The following is a 25,556-nucleotide window of genomic DNA, read 5'->3' as shown; positions in this document are numbered from 1 at the left end:
AGATTCCTACATATCTTGGAGGATTTGGGCCTAAGGGACAGATTTTAAAGGTATTTAGGTGCCTAAAGATGCAGATAAGAATCTAGCGGGAGTTTCAGAAGCACCTGAGTAGCTAAATATCTTTAAAAATCTGGCCCGAATTTGCTGGAGGAAAAAACCCTCCATTCTGTGAAATATTCATATTGAGACGGAAGTTAGCAGTGGTGATGCCAGCAGACATTGAAAAAGAAAGTGTTCTTTCTTATTTTGTAGCAGCAAGTTATTACTCTAAAAGCCTTGCTCGGAAGGGTCCCAGTCTTTGATTTTTTTAAATATATTGTCAAATAGTCCAGGCCTGAGTTCCAGGTTTAAACTTGGTCTCTACCTCTTGTGATTGCAGATCAGTGTAAATGAAAGAGATCCACAAACAGCCGTTCTGGGAGCTGAACTGCAATCTGCTTCTAAACCAACTATAAATCCCCCAGAGCTGTAGTGTACCCTCTAGCCCCATATTCAGTAAACAGTGTAGTTATGAAATGCATGTTTCATTAGTGTTTGACATTCATTTATGTTGTCTGATTATCAACACAAAAGAGAATAATTAATCTACAGCTCCAGCCTGTGGTAACAGATGGGGTGCTTCTCAAAGGTTTCACCACAACCCTAATTTTTTACTTCAAGAAAACAACATCGCTTCACTTCCAGTTTCCCCATATGCTTTTCGCTGTTGCCAGCCATCCGGAGTCTGGGGAGAAATTCTGACGCCCAGTTAACAAAGACAGCCAGAGACCGAAACAAGAGTAAAGCAACGAAAACATTCAAGGCATCATTTGAAACAAAAAGTTTAAAGCAGATAAATAAAGTTACACGCTGCAGCTGACTTGTGTTTAACCTGTAGCATTATTTTTTGGGGCAACTCTGGTGCCTGGATGCTATTTACATATCTGTAAAAGGAGGAGAACGTGATTTACCTATAAAAAGAACAGGAGTACTTGTGGCATCTTAGAGACTAACAAATTTATTTGGGCATAAGCTTTCGTGGGCTACAGCTCACTTCTTCGGATGCATAGAATGGAACATATATTGAGGAGATATATATACACATACTGAGAGCATGAAAAGGTGGGAGTTATTTTACCTACTCTGAGGGGCCAATTAAGTAAGAGAAAAAACTTTTGAAGTGATAATCAAGATAGCCCAGTACAGACAGTTTGATAAGAAGTGTGAGAATACTTACATGGGGAGATAGATTCAATGTTTGTAATGGCTCAGCCATTCCCCGTCTCTGTTCAAGCCTATTCTATTTACCTATGTCACAGGGGTGCTGCTGTGAGGATCTATCAGTCCAGGGCTCTGCATAACAGGGAAAATGTTACGGCCAATGTTATTCATTATTTTAGTTGATCATTCACTTAAAACTGTTTTTACCCACTTATTTGGAAGACGGTGTGCTCAGGTATGATACATTCTGATGTGTTCCTCTGTGCTAAACAATTAAATGGACCGGGGAGTGGAAAATAATAAAATATTTTCCTGAGGAAATAACCTTAGTTTGTAACAGATTAAAATGTAGCACAAGACAGAGCAACTATAACTAAAGAAGGAAATGTTAATATTTCCTTTAATGCCCTTGTTACCCCCATTGTAAATCCAGACTAACACCCTGAGCAGTTACTCCAGATTTATGCCAGTGTAACTGACGTCAGCACCCAGATCCTAATTCTTTAAGCTATTCTTTAGATGAGCAGGTGAAGCGGTGGCCTCTTTCGCCACCTAGGGGATAGAACTATAAATGCAGCAATTGTACAGTATGCAGATACCCCAGCAGCGGCATATTTTATCCATGATGAGTGACTCTTGAAGGGCTGACTCCAGTCTCCTTTCCTCCTCCCCTGCTTCCCCGCTTTCTCGCCTCCTGGATTCATTTGAGAGCAAAGTTGTGAAGCAGCCAGGCAGTCTGGCAGTGGGGGATTCTCACCTGAGCTCTTCTGAGCATGCAACTCCTTGGTCTTGTGTTTTAAGCAGAAAACAGCAACTTCAAGAAGGAAAGCTGGGAGCTGCCAACGGAGGGAGCGGAGGAAGGTAAGAAAGCACCTTTTAATTTTGATCTGTTATGTTAGCAGTGTTTTGATTGGTCTACGTCCCCAGCTCTGCTTGTGGCTTTTTCAGATGAAGATGGAAAAACTCACTGCAAGTGGGAGAGGGAAATCCAATGATTCCTTGTCCGACCCTCCTGGCTGGTTGTTGCTATGAAGTGAATGAGGGGGAAATGATTGAGAGGTTCTTGACATGTAGATTTCAGTAGGAAAAAAGCAATGCTCTGGGAAGGCCCTGCAGTAACTCTGAACGGGATGGGGAGGGAGAGACATTGCTACTGAGATGGGACAGTGACGTTGGTTTGCTGTAATGCTCCCTCCCTTGCTTTGTTTCTGTTTGAGGAGGACACGCCAAGTGCCTTCGGAGGGGATGAGGTGGATTTGGATGCTAGGACTATCTCTGCCTCAGGAGGACTGAGACTGGCTCCCCTTGGCTCATCTGGAAGGAAGAGAGGACAAGCTCCCAGGCCAGCGGTCACCACTACTGAAACCAACAGAGAGGGAAAGGAATCAAAACTTGGGAAGAGAAGAGAAAAGAAACAGGGGGAAAGGGAGTTCCAGAGGCAGGAGAGAAGAGCTGAAAACCATTAGGTCTCCTGCAAGGGGAGGCTGTAAAGGGGAGACACTGCACAGGAGACCCACACCGAAACCCTTGTTGGTGCAAAGTGCTGCATGGGAAGGGACTGGCCATGGAGAAGTTGTCCCTGGAAGGGAACGACCTGTGGACTATCAACGGCTCACTGATCAACTCCAGCCTGAGCCTTGAGAACCGGACTTATGGGGTCAACAGCACCACTGATCCCCTGAAGAGGAATGAGGACATGGCCAAGGTGGAGGTGACGGTGCTCTGCCTCATCCTCTTCCTCGCTCTGACGGGCAACCTGTGCGTGCTGCTGGCCATCCACACCACCCGGCACAAGCACTCCCGCATGTACTATTTCATGAAGCACCTGAGCATCGCTGACCTAGTGGTGGCCATTTTCCAGGTTCTGCCCCAACTCATCTGGGACATCACCTTCAGGTTCTATGGGCCAGATTTCCTTTGCCGGCTGGTCAAGTACCTGCAGGTGGTGGGGATGTTTGCTTCCACCTATATGCTCCTGCTGATGTCCTTCGACCGGTGCCTGGCCATCTGTCAGCCCCTGAGGTCATTGCACAGGAGGTCTGACCGGGTATCTGTCCTCCTCACCTGGCTGCTATGCCTGCTGGTCAGCATCCCCCAGATCCACATATTTTCCCTTCGGGACGTGGGCAATGGGGTGTATGACTGCTGGGCAGATTTCATCCAGCCTTGGGGAGCCAAAGCATATATCACCTGGATAACCCTGACTGTTTACATTATCCCTGTGCTGATGCTGAGCGTCTGCTATGGCTTGATCAGCTTCAAAATCTGGCAGAACGTGAAGCTAAAAACAGCCCATGAGAGCAACATGAACCTGTCCTCCAGTGGTGCGGGCCTCTCCAGGGTCAGCAGCATCAAGCTAATTTCTAAAGCCAAGATCCGGACAGTCAAAATGACCTTCATCATAGTCTTAGCTTTCGTAGTGTGCTGGACTCCTTTTTTCTTTGTGCAGATGTGGTCTGTGTGGGACAAGAATGCTCCCAAAGAAGGTAAAGTTCTCCCTCATTTCATATATAGAAAATATATATTTGCATGTAATCGTTAGTGTTGGTGACTAATAATTAACACATCAGTTGGCTGCAAAACAACCATTCCAGATGTGATGGGGGTGGTAGAGAGATTTCAGTCTGAATCAAGGCTCATTCGGGTGCTGAAAGGAGAGAGACTGATGACTTGCATCTGATCCAAGGCATGCAGTTTTGACACTTCATTGGAGTCGCTCCTGGTTTTCTGGGTGATAAGGAACCAGAATCAGCCCCTCGGGGTCTTGAACTGAAACCTGGAAAACAGTTTCCCTCCCTGTTTGCCAAGGCAGTTCTCATTTGCACACAATGTGCACTTCCCTCTTTTGTCTGTCAGCACCGCATAGCAATAGCAGCTTGAGCATGTCTGCTGAAATGGCACCCTGCAGGGTTGGGTGTGTCAGGGAACCAGGCTGGGGTCCTGGGGAGCCCTCCTGGCTAGGCCCGTGGACCCTTTCTGGAGACTTGAAAGTAGGTCTGCCACACCTTAGGCCAGGGCCTTAACCACCACTCCCCCTTCCTAAACAGAAAAGCTCTGGTTTCAGTGCAAAGCCGGATGTTCCAACACAAAACTGTTTTTGCAAACAAGAAGTTTGAGAGGTTTGGTTGTCATTCCAATGTGGAACAAACATACAAACCTCGGAAATTGCTGCAAAACAGAATATTCGTCCCCGGCTCACCTGTACTGGGCACCTTCTTCATAGTGTAAATTCAAGGTCATTTACAGGAGTCAAGCTTCATTAATAATAATGCCTAGAGATGGCTTCCCCATTAATTTCTGCAGTGCTTTGCAGGCATATACTTCCGACTGCTGGGTTTTTAAAAATATCAGGTACTGGCCATGACTAATGTTAAATGTATCAACAGCACAGAGCATCCGCTCTCAGTGGCAGGGGAATTGGGGGTGAGAAACCCTGAAACCAGCTGGTTTGATATCTCATTCTCACATTCCCCAGCATCTTCTCTTCCCTTTCAATGCCGCTTTTTTCTCTCTCCTCTCCTCTTTACTCTGTTCTTTTTTGCTTTCCTTCCTCCCTTTCTTCCCTCCGCTCCTTTTCTCTCTTCTCTCCATTCTCTACACTCACTGCGATGCTCTTTGATGCTGGTTGTAAGTAGCACGTTTCCCTTAATGTTCCAGTGATTTATTAGCTAGTTGGAAAGAAAACATTTTTCAAAGGGCGAAGTGCCATTTTTCATACAGGAACGCTGCAGTAAGTAAGGCTGATAACAGGCAGTAAAATCCATATTTTCCCAGTACTTTCGAAAGCACTTCCCCTTCGGGCTTCCTATTTCCCCTTTCTATTCTCACTCTGTGCTCTGAATTGGGGTCGGAAAGTTTGAGGAAAATCCTTTCAGTCCTTTTTTGAGGTAGGGGAGAGTGGAAAAAAATATATCTTGGGAACGGCAGTTTTTAAACAGATCAACAGAAACTTGGCCTGGCCAGAGCCCTCACTGAGGACTAGCACCTTTGCGTGGTTTGGGGGTGTAAAATAAACATGAGGGGAAAATAACTGCTAAGTGGACACACTAATGCTACTGGAGACCGTCTGCTCCTCAGCGGCTGACTTCACAGCTGCCCATAGGGCAATGCAGCTCCTGCCTTCCCACAAGATGCTCCTCTCCCTCCTTCGGGCGAGCTCCTTTCAATGATAAATTACTGTGTGTAAAAACTGAACCCCCCCCATGGGAGATTTTTACATGTCCCCAGTAAATCTGAAACAGAGGCTGTGCCTCAATGTATGTATCTGCCGTTCTTTAGTCTTCTCTCTGCTCTCCTTGTTGCTGGTGGAGGGAGTATCCCATGGGAACTTTGTCCTGGCCAGCTGCTCACCACATTTGTCTTGGTTGTTCACACTACTAATTGCATCTGCTTTGTAGATGTCTAATGGGATAAGAAGGGTCCTTATTTTCTTTCATTTTATTTTAAACATCTGCTTAAGAAGGGCTTGCTAATGATGCCCTCGCAAACATAACTCTCTGTCGCGCTGTTGAACTCCCTTTCAGAACAGGATAGAATTGTAGATTCAGAACCGATGATTGCTTACACATTGCTTTCCGGGCCTGCATGGTTGTGCCACTCGTTCTCATTTACTCTGTCAAATAATCGGTACTTTGGTGCTTTACCTAAGAAGAAGCAGACTTCGAAGGCAGAGCATGTTAATAACTCAGCCTGGTTATTCACACATCGGGCTTGGGAGTCAGGTGTTTTGTCTACAGCAAAGGATGTTATTTTAGCAAGAGCATCCAGTATATAATAGGATCTAATGGCACAGGAGGAAAACCTCTTGTGAGTTATATTGGGAACAGTGAATTGTAGTAACACATAGCAGGGTCAATAGTGTGAATTGCACTTTTGACTTCCTTCTCCAAAGCGCACGTTTCCACCACTTGAGCTAAAGGACTAACACCTTTAGCTAGCAGCAGTAGTAGGCTCTTACCCTTGATGAGGGGCAGTAACTCAAGGGGGACACAGCACCCAGCACGCATAACTGATTAGTTACCTAGCAGTCTGGGATACTATAACCCTTTGAACCCAGTGGATATAAAGTTTCCACCACTAAGCAAGCACTCTGCCTGCCTCCCTTTTCACTCTGCTTTCTCCCTTAAACAAAATAAGACCCCTCTGAACTCTCTGCCAAGTCCCAGCAGCTGAAACAGCACTGCTGGGTGGGTAGAGTGCCTCATGCTTCCAACCTACTTTGCTGCAGTGCTGGTGCTGTCTTTCTGTAGAAAACCTTTTGGGGTACTTCTTAGCCACTAGTCTTGGCTCCTGATTCATGCCCCTTTCCCCTGCTACTGCTGCTTCTAAATCAGATAGAGCAGTTTGGAAAGTCAGCAAAGGGGAATGGGGGGGGGCGGGCATAGCAGGAGTGGAAAGTAGAGGTAAGGCTTTCACCAGGTGATGGAGGTGGGGTGAGACAGACTCAGCAAACCCAACACATGCTCACCTCCAACTGATTAAAAAAATCTACCTGCTCTCTCGCATAGTGTCCACTAGTGGTTTCCCCCAGGTCCTTGGAAATTACCAGATTCTAGCTCAGGGATTGGCAACCTTTGGCATGCGGCCCATCAGGGAAATCCGCTGGCAGGCCGGGATGGTTTGTTTACTTTCAGTGTCCCCAGGTTCGGCTAATCACAGCTCCCACTGGCTGTGGTTTGCCGTTCCAGGCCAATGGGGGCTGCAGGAAGTGGCAGCCAGCACGTCTCTCGCCCCAGGCTGCTTCTCGCAGCCCCCATTGGCCTGGAACAGCGAACCGCGGCCAGTGGGAGCTGTGATCGGTGGAACCTGCAGATGCTGCAAGTAAACAAACCAAAGGCTGCCTATCCCTGTTCTGGCTGATATCTCTTTGAGAATGAATTAGGCTCCAAAGGGTTCGGTGTCTGTTTTGCCATATGTTTTGTCTCTGCAGTTTTGTGTGGGTCTGCACTGTTTTCTGGATTTCTGTTTCTTTGCGCAAAGGAGTGTATCTCATTGGAAGGAAGGATTCAAGAGATGTGTGCAAAGAAGTGTAACAATCAATCGAAATGTAACTGAACTGTGTGCCATTGCACAATGCCCCTGGTTTTCTTGGGCATAATAGTAAAAGAAAGGGAATGCGTCACAAATAGTTGGCAAGGTTTACATGATGTATGCAAATTGCAGAAGTCAACAAACAGCAAACAAAGCCCTGTGCTTGAACACACAATTATTAGGGGGCCAGATGTTGGGGGGAAGGAAACATGTTTAAAAAGGCTGCATGATGCGCTGTTTCTTAATGAACAAAATGTTTGTCAGCCACCATGTGGAAAGCCTTCAACACGGGATCTGGAAAGGGCCACAAACAAATGAATGTCAAATGTTTTCCAAATTAGTCCTAAATTGTCCCCCTGCAAATTGACTCCAGGGCTCCAAAACCTGCAGTGTTTGAAAAGTCTGTCTGAGAAATTATCAAACAGATAATGAGTTATTGGTCTTGGAAGAGGAAAAAATCCTCAACTGCTTCTCTGAGTGTGTTTGCACCATATCTAAACAGTGAGGGAGTATGCAATGTTACTCTAAATTGTTGTAAGCTGGTCACTGTCACCTTCTAGTGTTTCCCCTTGATGCCTCTCTATGAAAGGGGAAGCGTACTTTTAATTTTGTCATGGAAGCAAAACATTTCTGTGTCATTTTGCATGATGCTGAAACCTATTGCAATGAGCAGGCTGCCGCGTATGGAGTTATATTGCCACCTGTAGGACGTGACCGGACTACTTTGTTTAGAAACTTGTCCAGTGGTTGTTAATTGCATGTTCTTGATAAATAAGATCCAGCTATCACGCACAGGGTCAAAATCTCTGCCTTTGTACTCCAGAGGGAAGTTGGAGAACCTTTTCCTCTGAAGTCAGATTTTCCTTTTATCATGGAGCAGTTCTCCTATGAAAACCTAGGCTAAATACTTTATCAATTATTATTATTATTAATTATGTGTGTTGCGTTAGCGCCTGGGAGCCCCAGTCATGGACCAGGACCCCATTGTGCAAGGCACTATATAAACACAGAAAAAAGAGAGTCCCTGCCCCAAGGAGTTTACAATCTAAGGCAAGAGTTTAGAATTTTCTTTTACTTTTCAGGGGGTCTCTGTCGCTAACTCAGCTGAGTTCCGTTTACACTGAATTAAACAAACACTCTTCCCTCCAGTACCTTGCTGATAATTCAACAGAGTAAATAGGAATGAATGACCCCAATATCAAAGCAATCTGTTTGGTTCCTCTCCAACGGCTGTGCGTGCTATGCTTCACTGTGTGTGCTTTGCATTGTGTCTTATTGCATTTGTCAGGGGGCTTAAAAGAGGCCTGAGCCTGCATCACTTGAACAGACCCAGCTCCCTATGATGTGGAAGTTTGGAGTGTGTAAGGAATAAAAGACTGGGCCCTAAAGAAAGAATTTAAAAGGTCGTTTGCTAGTTTAACACATTAATAATTTGAGGCCTGATCCTGCAATTTAGATACCTGAGAAACTATCCACATATGTAAAAGCAGCAAAAAGTCCTGTGGCACCTTATAGACTAACAGACGTATAGGAGCATGAGCTTTCATGGGTGAATGCCCACTTCTTCGGATGCATGGGTATTCATCCACGAAAGCTCATGCACCAATACGTCTGTTAGTCTATAAGGTGCCACAGGACTCTTTGCTGCTTTTACAGATCCAGACTAACACGGCTACCCCTTTGATACTATCCACATATGAGGAGTCCTATTGACTTCATTTCAAAAAAGAAGTGAAATAAGGATGTTCTCGAAATACACCCCCACACACGTACATACATATGTTGCCTGACTCGTATTATTTACTAACTTCACAGCATGAGAACATGCGCTCCCCTCCTTGCTATATTTTTCTGTGATTTGCATTACCTAGTGTTATGACACCCCGATCTACTCAGACCGCAGCTTCAAGTCCTTTTTCATGGTTGCATCTTCCTCCTGGGAATCCCACTGGCTAGAAATATTTCTCAGGGAATTCCCAAAAGCAATTATGTGTATGTTTAAAATATTCATCCGTTTTAATCTCTTGTGGTTACACCATATAGTGTAATTTTTAAACATGTTTCATAGGCTTGTGTGGTGTGTCCTATGTCTTAACCTATGGCTGGGTCTACACTACCCGCCTGAATCGGCGGGTAGAAATCGACCTCCCGGGGATCGATTTATCGCGTCCCGATGGGACGCGACAATCAATCCCCGAATCGACGCTCTTACTCCACCAGCGGAGGTGGGAGTAAGCGCCGTCGACGGGAAGCCGCAGAGGTCGATTTTGCCGCCGTCCTCACAGCGGGGTAAGTCGGCTGCGATACGTCGAATTCAGCTACGCTATTCACGTAGCTGAATTTGCGTATCTTAAATCGACTCCCGCCTGTAGTGTAGATGTAGCCTTAGTTTAAATGGGGCTGAAGTAAAAAGTAAGCAAACACTTCAACATCTGAGTAACTTTATGCTCCAGAAACTTTTCACCGTTTCAGGAGGGTTTAGATCTTGGGGGATTAGCCTGGCCCTTTTCAGAGAGAGAGAACTGGCCCAGCTGGGGAAAAAACATTAATTTCCCCGCTGTTCAGGGAGGAGATCTGGGTATGGGAGATTTGATCTAGGTCCAACACAGTTCTTCTTGCTCCATGCCCTTAAGAAAATGCCTGTTTCATGCCACTTGCCTTCTTATATGATGGGCCATGGTTTTGTGTTGTACCTGAAAGACAGGACCCATAGCAGCAGCTTAGTGCCACCACCCATGTTGCTGATTGCTCAACATCATTCTCAGTTGTGGGAGCACTGGGTCAGCTGTGAGGGAGAGAGAACAAGGCAACTACAGACCCACCAACATTTCTTGCCATACATGCAGATCTGTCATCTAAGTACTGGCTAGGCCCAGCCCCACTTAGCTTGGGAGAGCTACTAAGTTAATAGAAATAAGAGATGGAATAGATCCATAGAGGTCTCATCCATTCTCTGACTAGACTGTACCCTACAGTTAATCTCGGGTGAGATTGCAGAGCCATTAGCCATTATTTTTGAAAACTCATGGCGATCGGGGGAGGTCCCAGATGACTGGAAAAAGGCTAATGTAGTGCCCATCTTTAAAAAAGGGAAGAAGGAGGATCCGGGGAACTACAGGCCAGTCAGCCTCACCTCAGTCCCTGGAAAAATTATGGAGCAGGTCCTCAAGGAATCAATTATGAAACATTTAGAGGAGAGGAAAGTGATCAGGAACAGTCAGCATGGATTCACGAAGGGGAAGTCGTGCCTGACTAACCTAATTGCCTTCTATGATGAGATAACTGGCTCTGTGGATGAGGGGAAAGCAGTGGATGTGTTATTTCTTGACTTTAGCAAAGCTTTTGATACGGTCTCCCACAGTATTCTTGCCACCAAGTTAAAGAAGTATGGGCTGGATGAATGGACTGTAAGGTGGATAGAAAGCTGGCTAGATCGTCGGGCTCAACGGGTAGTGATCAATGGCTCCATGTCTAGTTGGCAGCCGGTTTCAAGTGGAGTGCCCCAAGGGTCGGTCCTGGGGCCGGTTTTGTTTAATATCTTTATTAATGATCTGGAGGATGGTGTGGACTGCACTCTCAGCAAGTTTGCAGATGACACTAAACTAGGAGGCGTGGTAGATACACTAGAGGGTAGGGATCGGATACAGAGGGACCTAGACAAATTAGAGGATTGGGCAGAAAAAAACCTGATGAGGTTCAACAAGGACAAGTGCAGAGTCCTGCACTTAGGACGGAAGAATCCCATGCACTGCTACAGACTAGGGACCGAATGGCTAGGTAGCAGTTCTGCTGAAAAGGACCTAGGGGTCACAGTGGACGAGAAGCTGGATATGAGTCAACAGTGTGCTCTTGTTGCCAAGAAGGCTAACGGCATTTTGGGCTGTATAAGTAGGGGCATTGCCAGCAGATCGAGGAACGTGATCGTTCCCCTTTATTCGACATTGGTGAGGCCTCATCTGGAATACTGTGTCCAGTTTTGGGCCCCACACTACAAGAAGGATGTGGAAAAATTGGAAAGAGTCCAGCGGAGGGCAACAAAAATGATTAGGGGTCTGGAGCACATGACTTATGAGGAGAGGCTGAGAGAACTGGGATTGTTTAGTCTCCAGAAGAGAAGAATGAGGGGGGATTTGATAGCAGCCTTCAACTACCTGAAGGGGGGTTCCAAAGAGGATGGAGCTCGGCTGTTCTCAGTGGTGGCAGATGACAGAACAAGGAGCAATGGTCTCAAGTTGCAGTGGGGGAGGTCCAGGTTGGATATCAGGAAAAACTATTTCACTAGGAGGGTGGTGAAACACTGGAATGCGTTACCTAGGGAGGTGGTGGAGTCTCCTTCCTTGGAGGTTTTTAAGGCCCGGCTTGACAAAGCCCTGGCTGGGATGATTTAGCTGGGAATTGGTCCTGCTTTGAGCAGGGGGTTGGACTAGATGACCTCTTGAGGTCCCTTCCAACTCTGATATTCTATGATTCTATGATTCTATGATTCTAATAATCGTAATGAATACCTACTTCTTATATAGCACTTTTCATCAGTAGATCTCAAAGTGGTTTACAAAGGAGGCAAATATCATAATCCTCATTTTATAGATGGGGAAACCGAGGCATGGAGCGGTGAAGTGACTTGCCCAGGGTCACTCGGCAGTCCAGTAGCAGAGCTGGGCATATGACCCAAGTCTCCTGAGTCCCAATGCTGTGCTTTATTGACTGGGTGATTAAAACCTCCCGATTCTCCTTTGTCCATTTCAGTTTGAAGTATGAGCACAGGCCCAGCTCATATAGCTGCCGTCAGTCCATTGTGGAGAAGTTTTTCCTACATTGCCCAGTACAAACAATTCATAATGCTTTGGAATTTTGCAGCCATTTTCATGACATGAACATTTTCTGTTCTGACAGCAGATGTTCCTTTTTGTTGATGCTGGAATTGGTCTGGGTAAATGTATATGGGCGTTATACCACGGCAGATCAGAACAGACTGCATGTGGATCCGTTTAGGGTGTCATTCAAATCACACATCATCACTTTCTTTCCCTACAGAAAAACCTTACAGCTAAGATGCAGTATATCTGACATACTAATCTTTATAGCAAAGAAAACAGTTGTAAATGTTTGTAAAGATCGGTAAATGGATATGAAGCTGCAACTCACCTAATGGCATCCTATTTGTCAGGATATTGGGACATTCCCCTCAGCAGTGTCACTCACTCATTTTAAACTAATCAACATATTATTTTCACTCCTAATCTGGAGTGAAATGAGAATGAATTACGAGCATGTCTCCAGTGCAGTGGGCACATTAATATTGGGATACTAAAGCCCATCCATACTGGGCTACCTTTAATACTCCATACTAGTCAATAATTAATGATACTCAATCATAATTTACCTGTAGGTACTGCCTTTCACATCAAAGATCCCAAAGCACTTCCCTGCCTATGGCACATTGCTTAAGTGCTTTGCTGAATCAAGGCCTACTAGAATGCACCCACTTCTGGAGTGGAGGGTATTCTACACAACATCACAAGGGGAAGACTTTTATATGACTTGGTTAAAGGTGCACTGTGAACGTTTTTCTTTTAAGCTGAAAAACTTCGGCTGATTTTTACCGAGGCAGAAAGAAATAGAAGAAGGATCTCAGTTATAAACAGATATCCGGTGAAGTTACGTGGCAGCTCATGTTGATAGTTGTGAAATGTGTGGGGGGTTTTTTTAATCCATGTTCACTGACAAAGCTTCCTCAGAGCCTAGCCAAGGTAATGGAACTCTACCGCTGATCAACATGTGCCTTTCTCGGAGAGAGCTCATTTCCCTTTGAGTTTTGCATGTGTGGCTATAAATGGCACTGCCTTTTGGCCAAAGGTTTTTCCAGAGGCGGTGCTACTGATTTCCATGTGCTGAAGCAGCCTTGTTGTTTTGTGACCAAGGCCCTGCTATCCTTTCCTAAAGTGCATTTGTAGCTCAGGTCTCCGGATATTCATTTGCCAGAGGACCTTTTTACCACTTAGTATATTCATTCATTTATAAGATATTCACAGGATGCCGTGCATTCTCAATACCAGAGCTGGTCAACATTTTTTTTTACAATACATTTTTCTTTGTTAAAAAACAGGGTTGCTATGATGATGAAATTTCTTGACAAAATGTCATGGCTGACAAACCTTTTCATTTTTGGATTAAAATTTGAAACAAAATATTTTAAACATTTTCCCCGCCAAATTTTCTTTCGTTCAGAATGGTGAGAAAATTTCCCATTTCACCCCCCACTTCCCGTAACCAACAGGGGAAAAAAAAGTTTCCCCTCCACTTCTCCCTTTGTCTTACTTTTTTCCCCAAAGAAGGGGGGAGGGGGGAATAAAAAAGTGAGAAAAGGGGGTAAAGGAACCAAAAATTCAATATGAAATTTTTCATTTAAAATATTTTCCATGGAGAAATGGAAAAAAAGTTGTGAAAACTTTGGAATGAAACCAAACCTCCTCGGTTTTCAACAGCTTTTTGAGAACACGTCTCCCCAAAACTTTTGACCAGCTCTACTATTGGGAGTGGATGGTGCTCAGTTCCTCACAGGATCAGGCCTCCCACAGTTGCATTTTTATCTAGCCAAAAAGAGCCATGTACCATGCTGAGGGAATATATTAAAGCTGGGATGCAACCCGATGGCGGGGAGGTGTGTGGCTAGATGCCAGTTAGCTGTTGCTTGATGATTTTGGCATGCAGTTGCTATGGGTGCTCAGTAGGTCTGATCAAAGGTTGAACTGATTGGACTTAGGTTCAATCCCGTTCATAAATGAAGACAGTGGTAGTGGAATGTTATTAAGCAGAGTAAAAAACACCTGCCAGAGAGTGACTCTTTAGCTAGTTTTTTTTTTTTTAAATCTCCATTTCTGTTTGGTGTTTCCTTTACAAAAAGTGGAGCCTGCCCCTGACCTTGTTGTCAATCTAGGACAGAAGCCAGGGGGTGAATGAGCAAGGAGACTGAATTACCATGCAGTCCCATATTCAGGCCCTGGGCTGGGCGGTAGATTTCATCCCTCATGCACATGTGCATCATCTATTTAGGCTTTGTTGTCCTTATCTAAGGACTTCCACTGACTTCACTGGGCGTTGGATGAGGCCCCATGAGGGTTAAATGACTTTCAGCCACAGTAGGGTCTCATCTTTCTCAAGGTAAATCCCACAGGGATGTAGCCTCCTTGCAGATCCAGTGTCACCCAGATCAATCTTTAGCTATGTCCTGAAGACGGTCTGGCTGGATATTCAAGTGACCAGGAACACCAGAAGCTCCCTAGAAGTGGAGGGGCCACCGCGCCCGAACCAGGGCAGGGCAAGATCAGCAATGAGACTATTCATAGCCGAACCCACTGACTGCCTCCATTGGCACTGATTCAGTTTCAGCAGCTTTCTTGGTATGGGCATATTATTAGGATGGAAGACCAACGAATTATGCAAGCCATTATAAGTAACTTATAGCAACATGCCTATGTGTGAACCCCATTTAAAAATAATTGTCAAAGGGTTCTCTCCCCCCACCTGCCCTGCCCTGCCCCAAAACTGCACTCTTGAACTGGCAGACTTCACGCATCTTGTGTTTTCAATGTACAAACCTCACCTGCGGGGTGGAAAGCCATGTATTCTGTGTGCTTGCACTACTGACAATCAATCAGATGCATATAGGTCTGGTACAATGCCACCTGCATCCACTTCCCCTCCTCCCCCCTGCCCTGATTTAACTGTTCATTGAAAAATCGTGGTTATGCAATTAGACGTTGTTACATAAATTTGAAATAACCATAATTTCCAATGGCAAAGCTTTGAATATGAAAATGTTCAATTAAATGTCAAAGCAAAATGACAGATTCTTCCCATTCTAAAAGAGTCTCGCTCTAATTAGGTGGCTTGAATGTGAGCAAATGCTGTCTACGGATGGCCTTGATGATCTAGAAATGCAATGTAGGCCTTTTCACGCTACAGCCTGAACACACACAATGACTGGTCATTTCTAAATTGGCAAGTAGGGAAAAAGTTAGGTAGACGGATGGAAAAGCAAGGAAGCGGCTATCTCTTTGATATGACAACTTCTTTAGAGCTTACTCACTTCCTAATCAGACAATGGCAAGTGGGCATCAGGCTGCTGAGTAGTGGGATATCTCAGCTTTCCAGCATAACACAAAATAAGGAGCAAGAAATTCACTGAGATGGGGAAAAATGGCTTCTATCCTGGGGAAGACTTAAAAACAATGTGTCTTAAACATAAATTGATTTATTTTCCCCATATTTTTTCACAATTTCTTTTTACCACTTGCAGCAATTGAGCTATTTTTGCTTAAAGAGATGTAATTTGTTCTGTACTGGACTATGGAAGGGTTTGGGGGGAAATTCCATTGGTTTGTCATGGGAGCATTAAATCAGCGAGAGTTGGGCCCACAAATGTGTGTGTTGATCAACTGGGGACATGGGAGTCAGGCCAGGACGTAGGTGGATTCTGGGATCAGGATCTTCAAAAGCCACTATTTCCTAGGAGGGTGGTGAAGCACTGGAATGGGTTAACCTAAGGAGGTGGTGGAATCTCCATCCTTAGAGGTTTTTAAGGTCAGGCTTGACAAAGCCTTGGGATGATTTAGTTGGTGTTAGTCCTGCTTTGAGCAGGGGGTTGGACTAGATGACCTCCTGAGGTCTCTTCCAACCCTAATATTCTATGATTCTATGAAAAGCCACAATATCTTCTCACTGGACATGTCCAGGTTTTCTTGCCAATGCCTAAAGATCACTGAATGGCACTTTCACGTTGTTTTCCTGCTATACTTTCTACCTTGCAGCATCCCCATTTATCATCGCCATGCTCCTAGCAAGTTTAAACAGCTGTTGCAACCCATGGATCTACATGCTTTTCACGGGCCATCTCTTCCACGACCTTATACACCGGTTCCTCTGCTGCTCCACACGCTATTTAAAATCCAGGCAAGGATGTGACCTGAGCGTCAGCAAAAAAAGCAACTCCTCCACATTTGTCCTGAGTTGCAGGAGTTCAAGTCAGAAGAGCTTCACTCAGCCTTCCACAGCCTGAGAACTGTCCCAGCGCTCCATGGACTCCATTACTACTTCACTCTGACCATCTTTAATACATATTTGTAAAAAAGCTGTGATTCAGAATATGGTGGGGCGGGATTTATATATGTGTATATATATATGTGTGTGTGTGTGTTGAATTCTTTATTTAACTGAGGCAGGAATAAGAAAAGAACTGCTGTAGTCAAAAGCACAGTTTGGAATGGATCGCTTAATGGAGTTCAATTCAACGGCTCAGATCCTGAATCCTTCACTCGTTCAAGTCAATGGAGGTTTTGCATAACGACTGAATAATAACTATGGGGCTTGTCATGAAAGCTGAGTAGACTTACTGAAGCTGATGAACCAAATTCTAACCTGGTGTAAGTGGGTACAGCTCCACTGACTTTAAGGAGTTGCACCACAGGGATGGCACTGAGTAAAAGCTACCTGGGCTGTCCTTACTCAAGTAAGAAAGTATTACTCATGGAAGCAGTTCCATTGATTTCTGTTTGGCTTAAGGTTTGTTGAAGGCCTTCTAATATGTCCTTATTCAGCAATAATGCTCCATTGGCATCAAGCGAGTTTTGACTGAGTAAGGATTTTGGCCCTGATCCTGAAACTATGTATGCACATGATTAGCTTGAAGCATGTGAGTAAGTCCCATTGGCTTCAGAGGGACCATGCACGTGTTTCCGTTTAAGGATGTGCATAAATGCCTATGAGATGAGGGTGCCGGTACAGTAACATGTCTGCTGATTGTGTTCAAAAGCTTTAATTAAGGCAAATACGTGGGGTGAATTTCTGGCTCCATTAAAGTCGATGATAAAACTTCAGTGGGGCCAGACTTTCATTCTTTGGTTTACCATAGGTCGTGAAGTATTACACCAGTACAATTTTCTTGCCATGTAATTCACGCGAACTTGGTTATGGCATGGAGTATTTGTTAAAAGATGGGTTTTTTTGTAAATTAAATTTTATAAATTCAACTTGAAGAAAAGCAGGGAGCAGTGAGGGGGGGAAAAAAAAAAAAAAAAAAAAAAAGCATGTGAAGGAAACCTGGGAGGAAAAAATGCTTCATGCACAAAATACAAGTATATCTAGATTGTATGGAATGCTTTTGTTTCTAGACTAACGCACCAAACATTTATGACCTGTACAGCATTGTATTACGTACACATAAAGCTAGCACCACTGTGGTACCCTTTTGGAAAAGTTATGGCACGATCCTGTTCCCGGTGAAGTCAGTGTGAATTTCCCCGCTGAATTCAATGGCAGCAAGATAAGCCATGCCAGGCTGAGTGGGCAACTCTTTGCTCACGTTCATCGTCCTTTCTCACACAAGTAGTTCCAAAATCACTGGGACACCATGCATGAGTTCTGACTGCACATGAAGGAGGGATTTGACTGTATTTTTGCAAGGGATATAAATACTGCATATTTATCAATTTTGCTGTTTCATTATCATCAACTGATCCATTTTCAGCTTTTAGTTCTATAGATTTTGTTTTGGTCTCCAGGCACTTTTTAAAAATAGTAGCTTGGGACTGACTTTAAAGCACCGTGCCACTCATTAGTTCAACTTGGAGCTTAAATCCCAGCTTGTTCTCATGCACTAAAGCAGTGGAACAGTGGAGTTCTGCACTTTCTCCATCCTCTATCCATTTAAACTCAAGGAAGTTGAGAAATGTGTAGATTGCCCCCTTTCTGCACTCCCCAAGGAAAGGAATGTACTTTTATTTTAATGATTTTATTGTGATCATGGAAAAAAGCTACAGCTAGAAATACAGGATCTCATTCATCACTGTTTACTCTTGTTTTATGCTGGTCCACTCCACTGATTTCAGTAGAGTCAGGCCTGTTGAGAGTAACTTGGGTCCCCGGTACATCATGTGTGCTGCCCCCCTCCCATTTCACCTCAGTTACAGATGCTTTAGGGCCCCCCCATGAGCTTGGGACACTGGTACAATTGTCCCTCTTCCCCTCCATCAGCCCTGAGTGGAGTTCCGGTGGTGTAAAGCGGAAGTAGCATAGGTGAAAGTAGACTGATACGGTGTACCAGTAAGAAGCGGCCGCCGGTACCGGCCTGTACGCAGCCGACGTTAAAGCGCTACTGCGGCAGCGCTTTAACGTCGTTGCCCCTTTTGCTCCCCCCCCCCCCCCCCCCGGGGGGGCCCCCCCCCGGGGGCCCCCCCGCAGGGCCCCTGCTGATGGGGGGGGGTCAAAAGGGGCATCTGCCACAGGGCCAGTGAGTTAAAAGGGCCTGGGGTCCCTGACTGCTGCTGCTGCTACCACCGCAGCAGCGGCTGGAGCCCTGGGCCTTTTAAATCACCGCCAAAGCCCCGGATGGCAGAGGCCAGGCAGTGTAGATGGGCTGGCTGAGGGAGGCTGACCCCCAGCTCTGACCCTTCCGCCCGAAACCCTACCCCTTCCTGGGACCCGGAGCCAGGCCCCAGTACCAGTAAGTGCTTAATGTTACTTTCACCCCAGCAGAGCTGTGACTCAGTCCCACAGCCGAGCCCCAAGCTAGTCCTGCAATCTTAGCACGCACAAAACTCCAGTTGGACGATGTCCAATCTTGCATTGTTCTATCACGCACAACTCCCACTGAGTTGAAGCATGCACTGCCTGATGGAGTGGGATTCTGATTTAGTTAATTGCAAGATTTCAAAACACTTATTTCCTATTCAAACTAGAGAAAGGACAAAACAAAACCCGAAATCTAATCTTTCCCAATGTTTGGAAAATTCAGAATCTTATTTATATAATAGGCCCAACCAAAATCCTAAATCCCACCCACACATGCCCTCATATCTCAGGATTATTTAGATTTAACTTTGTGGCTTGGACATGTCTCTACAAATTGCCCATGACTCTGCCTTTTTGTATAAAACATAGTAGACCTGATTCTCCTCTGAGCTCCATTTGCATCTGGGCAAATTGGGTGTTACTACGATAGCCAATGATGGCCATAAATTGAGGCCCAACCTAGAGACTGAGCCAGGTGGTGCTCCAGGAGGGTATGGCCCTTTAGGATTGGATAGGATGATTGATGATGAAAGTGGGTGTTAAATGCTATTGTTTTGCTCTGACAAAGTTTTAGTGCCACTTTGCACAGGCGTAAGTGACTCCATAATGTGCCAGCCAGTGGAGAATCCTGGGCCATTGCGGTTTCCTTGTGTTATTCCTACCATCCATTGTACATTCCAGATCTTTCTGGAACTGATTACTGTGCACTGCATTATATTTCACAGTGTGCTGGAAATAGAGGGCCAGCACGTAACCTTCTTACTCAACCCTTACTTGGGCAAAACTCCAATTGACGTCAATGAACTTCAGTTTTGCCTGAATAAGGACTTAGGATTTTGTCCACTGAGCTTGATCGTGCTCTTATTAAAGCCCAATCCTGCACTTTCTTCTTACCACCATCTAGGTAAGGTAGTTTAATCGGTTTGTCCTGCATCTGCATCAGCATTCTGTATATTAAGGGAAGTGAATGATGAGCTTCTTTGCAGAAATGGTTTACGATCAGAAAGCTCAGTACATTGTTTTTGAGAAATGATCGCTGATTATAATTTAAACCTAGGGAACAACAAATCACAATAATAAAAAATAAAGGCTCCCCCCCGCAATCTACTTATTTTTTAACCTTTATTATTTAGGACAGGTCATGATCCTGGAGACAATCCTATGGCATAGTCAGCCACTTTGCTGCACTGTCTAGGCTATTGGTATTGTGTGTGGATGCAGGGGAAGAGCAGCCACCACTGAGCCACTCCTTCTCCTCCTCCTCCAGTGCATGGTGAGTGGTGATGGGTGGGCAGAGATGTGAAGTGGGTGGAGCCAAGGCTCTGGCACTCCCTCCCCACCAAGTACCAGGCAGCACAGCTGAACTAGCATGGACGGGTGTGTGAACTGTACCAGGAAAAGGTCTGATGCCACTTACTTCCTCCACCGAGCAAGAGGGAAGCAGGGAAGCTTCTGGGATGATGCAACTACTCAATATTGAGTAGACTGCGAGGTGCTAGTAAGCCCATTGGAAGGATTTCACTAGAACACTGCACGGCAGAATCCCTGACCCAAAGCAGTTATAACCTAAGATGCAGATGAATGGGTTGGCAGCCCAGGAGAACTGCCCTTTATCATCCAGACCCCCTGCTCTGAAATGGCTAACTTTAGAACATTGAAAAGATGAAACAAGACTCCTTACACAAGAGAAAAATGAATAAATGCATTGCATTAACACATTTCAAAAGGCACATGAGCTCAGATACAATGCCGTAAAGGCTGCACACGTACTAATAGCCCAAGACTACAGCTGAGAAGAGTTATGTGTGTAGCTTTTTGAGTTGAGTGTATAGTCAATAGAACAAAATCACCCTCATATCACCTTTCATTATAACTTTTATTACAGTGAAAAACTAAATATATTGCTCATAACCATATGATGTTCTCTGGGTATCAGGTCATAAGAGGCAAAGAACAAAGAATCAATTTAGAGTGTTTCTTTAAGGATGAACTCACTCTCAGAAACAATGGACATGTCCTATTCCAATGCAACTTCTCAAGTAATTCTGTCATCTTTTGGGTTTTCATGTTTTGCACCTGCAATCTATGCACAAATTATAGCATTTTGACTGCTACCTACCTGACTGTGCCCTAAAATCACGTAGCTGGTTACCTAATAGGTATCATTTCTGCCTGCACTGGCTGCACAATTAGAAGTGAGGCTGAAGTTTCTTTAAAAATGTGTCCCATAGTGAATAGCTTGGAGCATACTCACATGTCTGCCTAGACCAGCAATACAGCTGTTTAAGGCGAACTCTTAGACAAAGATGAGCTATTCTTTTTTCAATCACCACAGTCTTTTTTTCTCTATTAGTTCTTTTAAAACGTTAGTGTCATTGGCGTGTTTAGTGCCATTACTTTGCAATAATGAGAGCACAAATCCCTGAAGGCATTGGAGTAGTGCCAGTAGAGAATTTGGCTCTTAGTAGTCATTGGAGGAGGCAATTAGGCACCTAAATACCTTTTGAGGATCTGGGACCTACTACTCGTGGGAAGCCAATGCACTGAACTGAGGAAAGGACCATTAACCCTACCAGGAAAAATGTCTGAAAAGTAAGTTAGCTCAGGCACTGAGTCAACAAGGCACTTAAGCATGTTTAAAGTTAAGCATGTGCTTAAGTGCCTTGCTTGATAGTAATGGAATTACTCACATGCTTTACATCCAGAATAATTTTCTTAGGGAATTGATGAGTTCCTCACTGTGTGATTCATTAAACACGGGCTGGATAAATTACCTGAGAATACAGAGTAGGAAATACCCTTGCATTTGACTGAATGGCCTTTTTTTAATCCCTAATTTTTATGGGCCAAAACCCCTCTGACGTGAAATGTGCAACTTCCATTGAAAACAAAGGGTCTTATTTGCCTCTTGCTTACACGGAGGTATATCTGAACTAACTGCATTAAATACACTCGGGTGTCTCGTGTTAAACATTGCATGAGCGAATTAGGCCCAATGAGCTAAAATCTATTCTTGTTTACACCAGTGCAATGCCACTGATGTTAATGGGGGGCCCCACAATGCTAGGAATTTTAGCTAATTCTTGCTACAGTGTTAAGACAGCTGCAGCTACAGGGAACATAGAAACATGGCAACAGGCCTGATTAGCTACGACTAAACGCAGTTAGGGAGGAAAATGAATTCCCCAGTTTATCATGTGATCAAACAAGAAAATAACACAAAATCCCCCACCTCCTCAACAAATAAGCCAAAACTTAAGTGAATTAGTCAAATATGTTTGCGGTCATTGAGGTAAATATTCAGAAGTGGTAGGGAGGCCCAGTCGTCTGGTTTGTAAGTGTAATTTGGATCTGAGAAAAAAATTGGGCCAAATGTCTGCAGTTTTTGTGCCTGCCCTTGAATCCTGGATACAGATTGTAATAGCTGCATGTTTAACTACCTGATTTATTCCCACAGTTAGTTAAGGGGTCCAAATGCCATGATATGCACTTGCAGCCACAAAACAACAGACACAAACTGCACTCCCGAAAAAGCATGTGGAGCCGTCAAAAAAGTACCCAATAAGGTTACCTGGATTTAAAAGCTTTGCTTAAATGGAAACACACACAGAAACAAAACTTTGTCATTTACATCATCAAGCCATACACTTTGGGCATATTGTGAATTAAAACAAAAGCGTTTACAACAACCACTATTTGCAGCAATAATAATTATTACATACCTGTGCTTCCTGGTACTATTTTGAGCTAATGGCTAACTAAACAGACAATTTTGCATTGTACCCAAATGTACTTTAGCTTTCTCACACCCTTATTTGTTACTTAATAAATGCATGTGTTAATCTAAGGTTGTGGTCCATGAAATAATTACAGAGGAAGTTCTGCTCTCCTTTACATTAGATTGAATGTGTAGTAGCTGCATAGGTGTCATTGGAGTTACTCCAATGTAACTGAGAGAAGAATATGATGCACAGTCTTTCAGGAAAACTTCAGAAGTGTGATTGTTGGGTGAGTGATTGTTTCTGCTAGTTTTCTCCACCAATTGCTCTAGATTTCCTTGCGTAGGGCAACTTTGATGCTGCTAAAGATCTTCCCCAGGGCCTCGCACAGTGGGTCACAGAAGGTGTGGATGCACAGGGAGTAAATTCTGCTGACACACTGGATTTCGATCACGTAGCTTTTGATGCAGGGCACTACTGCCCAGATATGACAAAAGGAGATTAAAGCAAAGAGGAAGCCCCAGATGACTGCCAGAGGGATTCCCAACACAACCGAAAGCAGCCGGTAGCACCAGTACTTGCTGACCGTGAAGGTGGTGTAGCTGGTTTTCCATACTCCATCAAAACTGTATGTACCTGCTGGCTCAGCAATGACATCTTCAAAATCCACCTGGAATGCAGACAAGACAGAGGGGTGGGTTAGGGCGGTACCACTCACACAGAATTCAAGCAGGGCAGGTAATTATCATCCAACTGGAGAACAGTGCTCACAATCACTCGTCTGTTTATTGGCCAGCTGAGATCTGCCATACATAGGCATGCCCCTATTCTACTAGTGATGATTCCGAAGAACTGGCGAAAATAGAGGGTACAGTGAAGGAAATTAGATATATGATATCAGACTCTGTACCCCTTCCAAAATAAAGGACCCAAGCCAAGAACCAGTGGGAAATGGGTCCTGTGTGGAAGGTGAAAGTGTCTGTCCTACTCTCCATTCACTTCTCATCAGCTGGCTCTGGTGCAGCTAGGCCAGAGTAACTGCCGTTGTCCAAAAGGTCTACTTCACACTTGAGTTTGGGGGACAAAATTAGCTGCAAAATGTTGAGCCCTTAGCCAGTTCTTCACCAAATCCCCGTCTCTTTTTCTTACATCCTATGGCACAAATGTATGGTCAGACGTAACAGGGTCCACAACTGGGTTGTCTCTGAGCAGGCCTGTTATGGGGCACAAAACATTTTTACCCCCTACGCTGATGCAGGCGCTACCCCTAAATCATGGTTTAATTTTGAGGACAATCTTTTTACCATTAGCTAACCTATGATTGGGGTGAGCAGGTAGTCCCCACACTTTAAACTGTTGAATACCGCTACTACAAAATACAACAATTAGAGTGATTTGGGTGTCAGGAAGGAAATGTGAAGGCAGTTATATAATGAAGAGCATGCAAGAGCAAAAACATTGGTGTCTGAAACACATTTACTGCTCTTGGGATGCTTCTTTTTCATATATGATTTAATATCTGAGTAATGAAAACGCATCCCACGGTGGTTTGGTCTGTGCAACGAAAAAACGTAAAGATGCAGCTAAACCTTATCCAGGTATATTCTAAGGCCTGGTCTACACTACGACTTTAATTCGGATTTATCAGCTTTAATTCGAATTAACCCTGTAACCGTCCACACAACGACGCCATTTAATTCGATGTAAAGGGCCCTTTAAATCGATTTCTGTACTCCACCCCAACGAGCGGAGTAGCGCCAAAATCGATTTTAGCAATTCGAATTAGGGTTAGTGTGGCCGCAATTCGATGGTATTGGCCTCCGGGAGCTATCCCACAGTGCATCATTGTGACCGCTCTGGACAGCAATCCGAACTCGGATGCACTGGCCAGGTAGACAGGAAAAGCCCCGCGAACATTTGAACTTCATTTCCTGTTTGCCCAGCGTGGAGAGCACAGGTGACCACAGATACCTCATCAGCACAGGTAACCATGCAGGCTGATAATCGAAAAAGAGCACCAGCATGGACCGTGAGGGAGGTACTGGATCTGATCGCTGTATGGGGAGAGGATTCAGTGCTTGCAGAACTTCGTTCTAAAAGACGAAATGCAAAAACTTTTGAAAAAATTTCCAAGGGCATGATGGAGAGAGGCCACAATAGGGACTCTGAGCAGTGCCGCGTGAAGGTCAAGGAGCTCAGACAAGCCTATCAAAAAACAAAGGAGGCAAACGGTCGCTCCGGGTCAGAGCCACGGACATGCCGCTACTACGCCGAGCTGCATGCAATTCTAGGGGGGGCTGCCACCACTACCCCACCTTTGTTCGTGGATTCTGGGTCGGGGATAGTCTCGACGCCTGAGGATTCTGCCGAGGGGGTAGAGGAGGAGGAGGAGGAGGAGGAGGATGAGCTTGCAGAGAGCACACAGCACTCCATTCTCCCCAACAGCCAGGATCTTTTTATCACCCTGACTGAAGTACCCTCCCAAGCCTCCCAAGCCAGTACCCAAGACTCTGACCCCATGGAAGGGACCTCAGGTGAGTTTACCTTTTAAAATATAAAACTTGTTTTAAAAGCAAACAGTTTTTAATGATTACTTTGCCTGACTTTGCATTCGCGGTCAGTTCAGCTACTGGAAAAGTCTGTAGCTACTGGAAAAGTCTGTTAACGTGTATGGGGATGGAGCGGAAATCCTCCAGGGACATCTCCATGAAGCTCTCCTGGAGGTACTCCGAAAGCCTTGCCAGAAGGTTTCTGGGCAGTGCATCCTTATTCCCTCCTCCATGGTAGGACACTTGACCACGCCATGCTTGCAGCAAGTAATCTGGTATCATTGCCTGACAAAGCCTGGCAGCGTATGGTCCCGGTGTTTGCTGGCATTCAAGCAACATCCGTTCTTTATCTTGTTGTGTAATCCTCAGGAGAGTGATATCACTCCTGGTAACCTGGTTGAAATACGGGAACTTAATTAAGGGGACAGAGGTGGCCGTTCCTACTGGGCTGTTTGCCTGTGGCGGAAAATAAATCCTTCCCTGCAGTTAG

At 44.8% G+C, this 25,556-nt stretch overlaps 2 protein-coding genes across 2 annotated transcripts in view; one reads left to right on the top strand and one right to left on the bottom strand.

Annotated features, from left to right (window-relative positions):
• Window positions 1-1,921: 1,921 nt before the first annotated feature.
• Window positions 1,922-17,285, top strand: OXTR (oxytocin receptor). Its single transcript, XM_034774967.1, has 3 exons — window positions 1,922-2,061; window positions 2,418-3,686; window positions 16,041-17,285. The coding sequence occupies exons 2-3, from the start codon at window positions 2,765-2,767 to the stop codon at window positions 16,286-16,288; spliced, it is 1,170 nt and encodes a 389-aa protein (XP_034630858.1). The 5' UTR covers window positions 1,922-2,061; window positions 2,418-2,764; the 3' UTR covers window positions 16,289-17,285.
• Window positions 17,286-20,505: 3,220 nt separating this feature from the next.
• Window positions 20,506-25,556, bottom strand: part of CAV3 (caveolin 3) — a 17,135-nt gene continuing 12,084 nt past the window's right edge. Inside the window, exon 2 of the mRNA XM_034777742.1 lies at window positions 20,506-23,187. Within this exon, the coding sequence (XP_034633633.1) occupies window positions 22,846-23,187 (342 nt within the window). The 3' untranslated portion in view covers window positions 20,506-22,845. The remainder of the gene's footprint in view (window positions 23,188-25,556) is intronic.

The sequence above is a fragment of the Trachemys scripta genome, chromosome 7 (assembly GCF_013100865.1).
Source record: "Trachemys scripta elegans isolate TJP31775 chromosome 7, CAS_Tse_1.0, whole genome shotgun sequence".
NCBI lineage: Eukaryota > Metazoa > Chordata > Testudines > Emydidae > Trachemys > Trachemys scripta.
The sequence above is the reverse complement of the archived record's forward strand: the minus strand, read 5'-3'. Positions and strand labels throughout refer to the sequence as shown.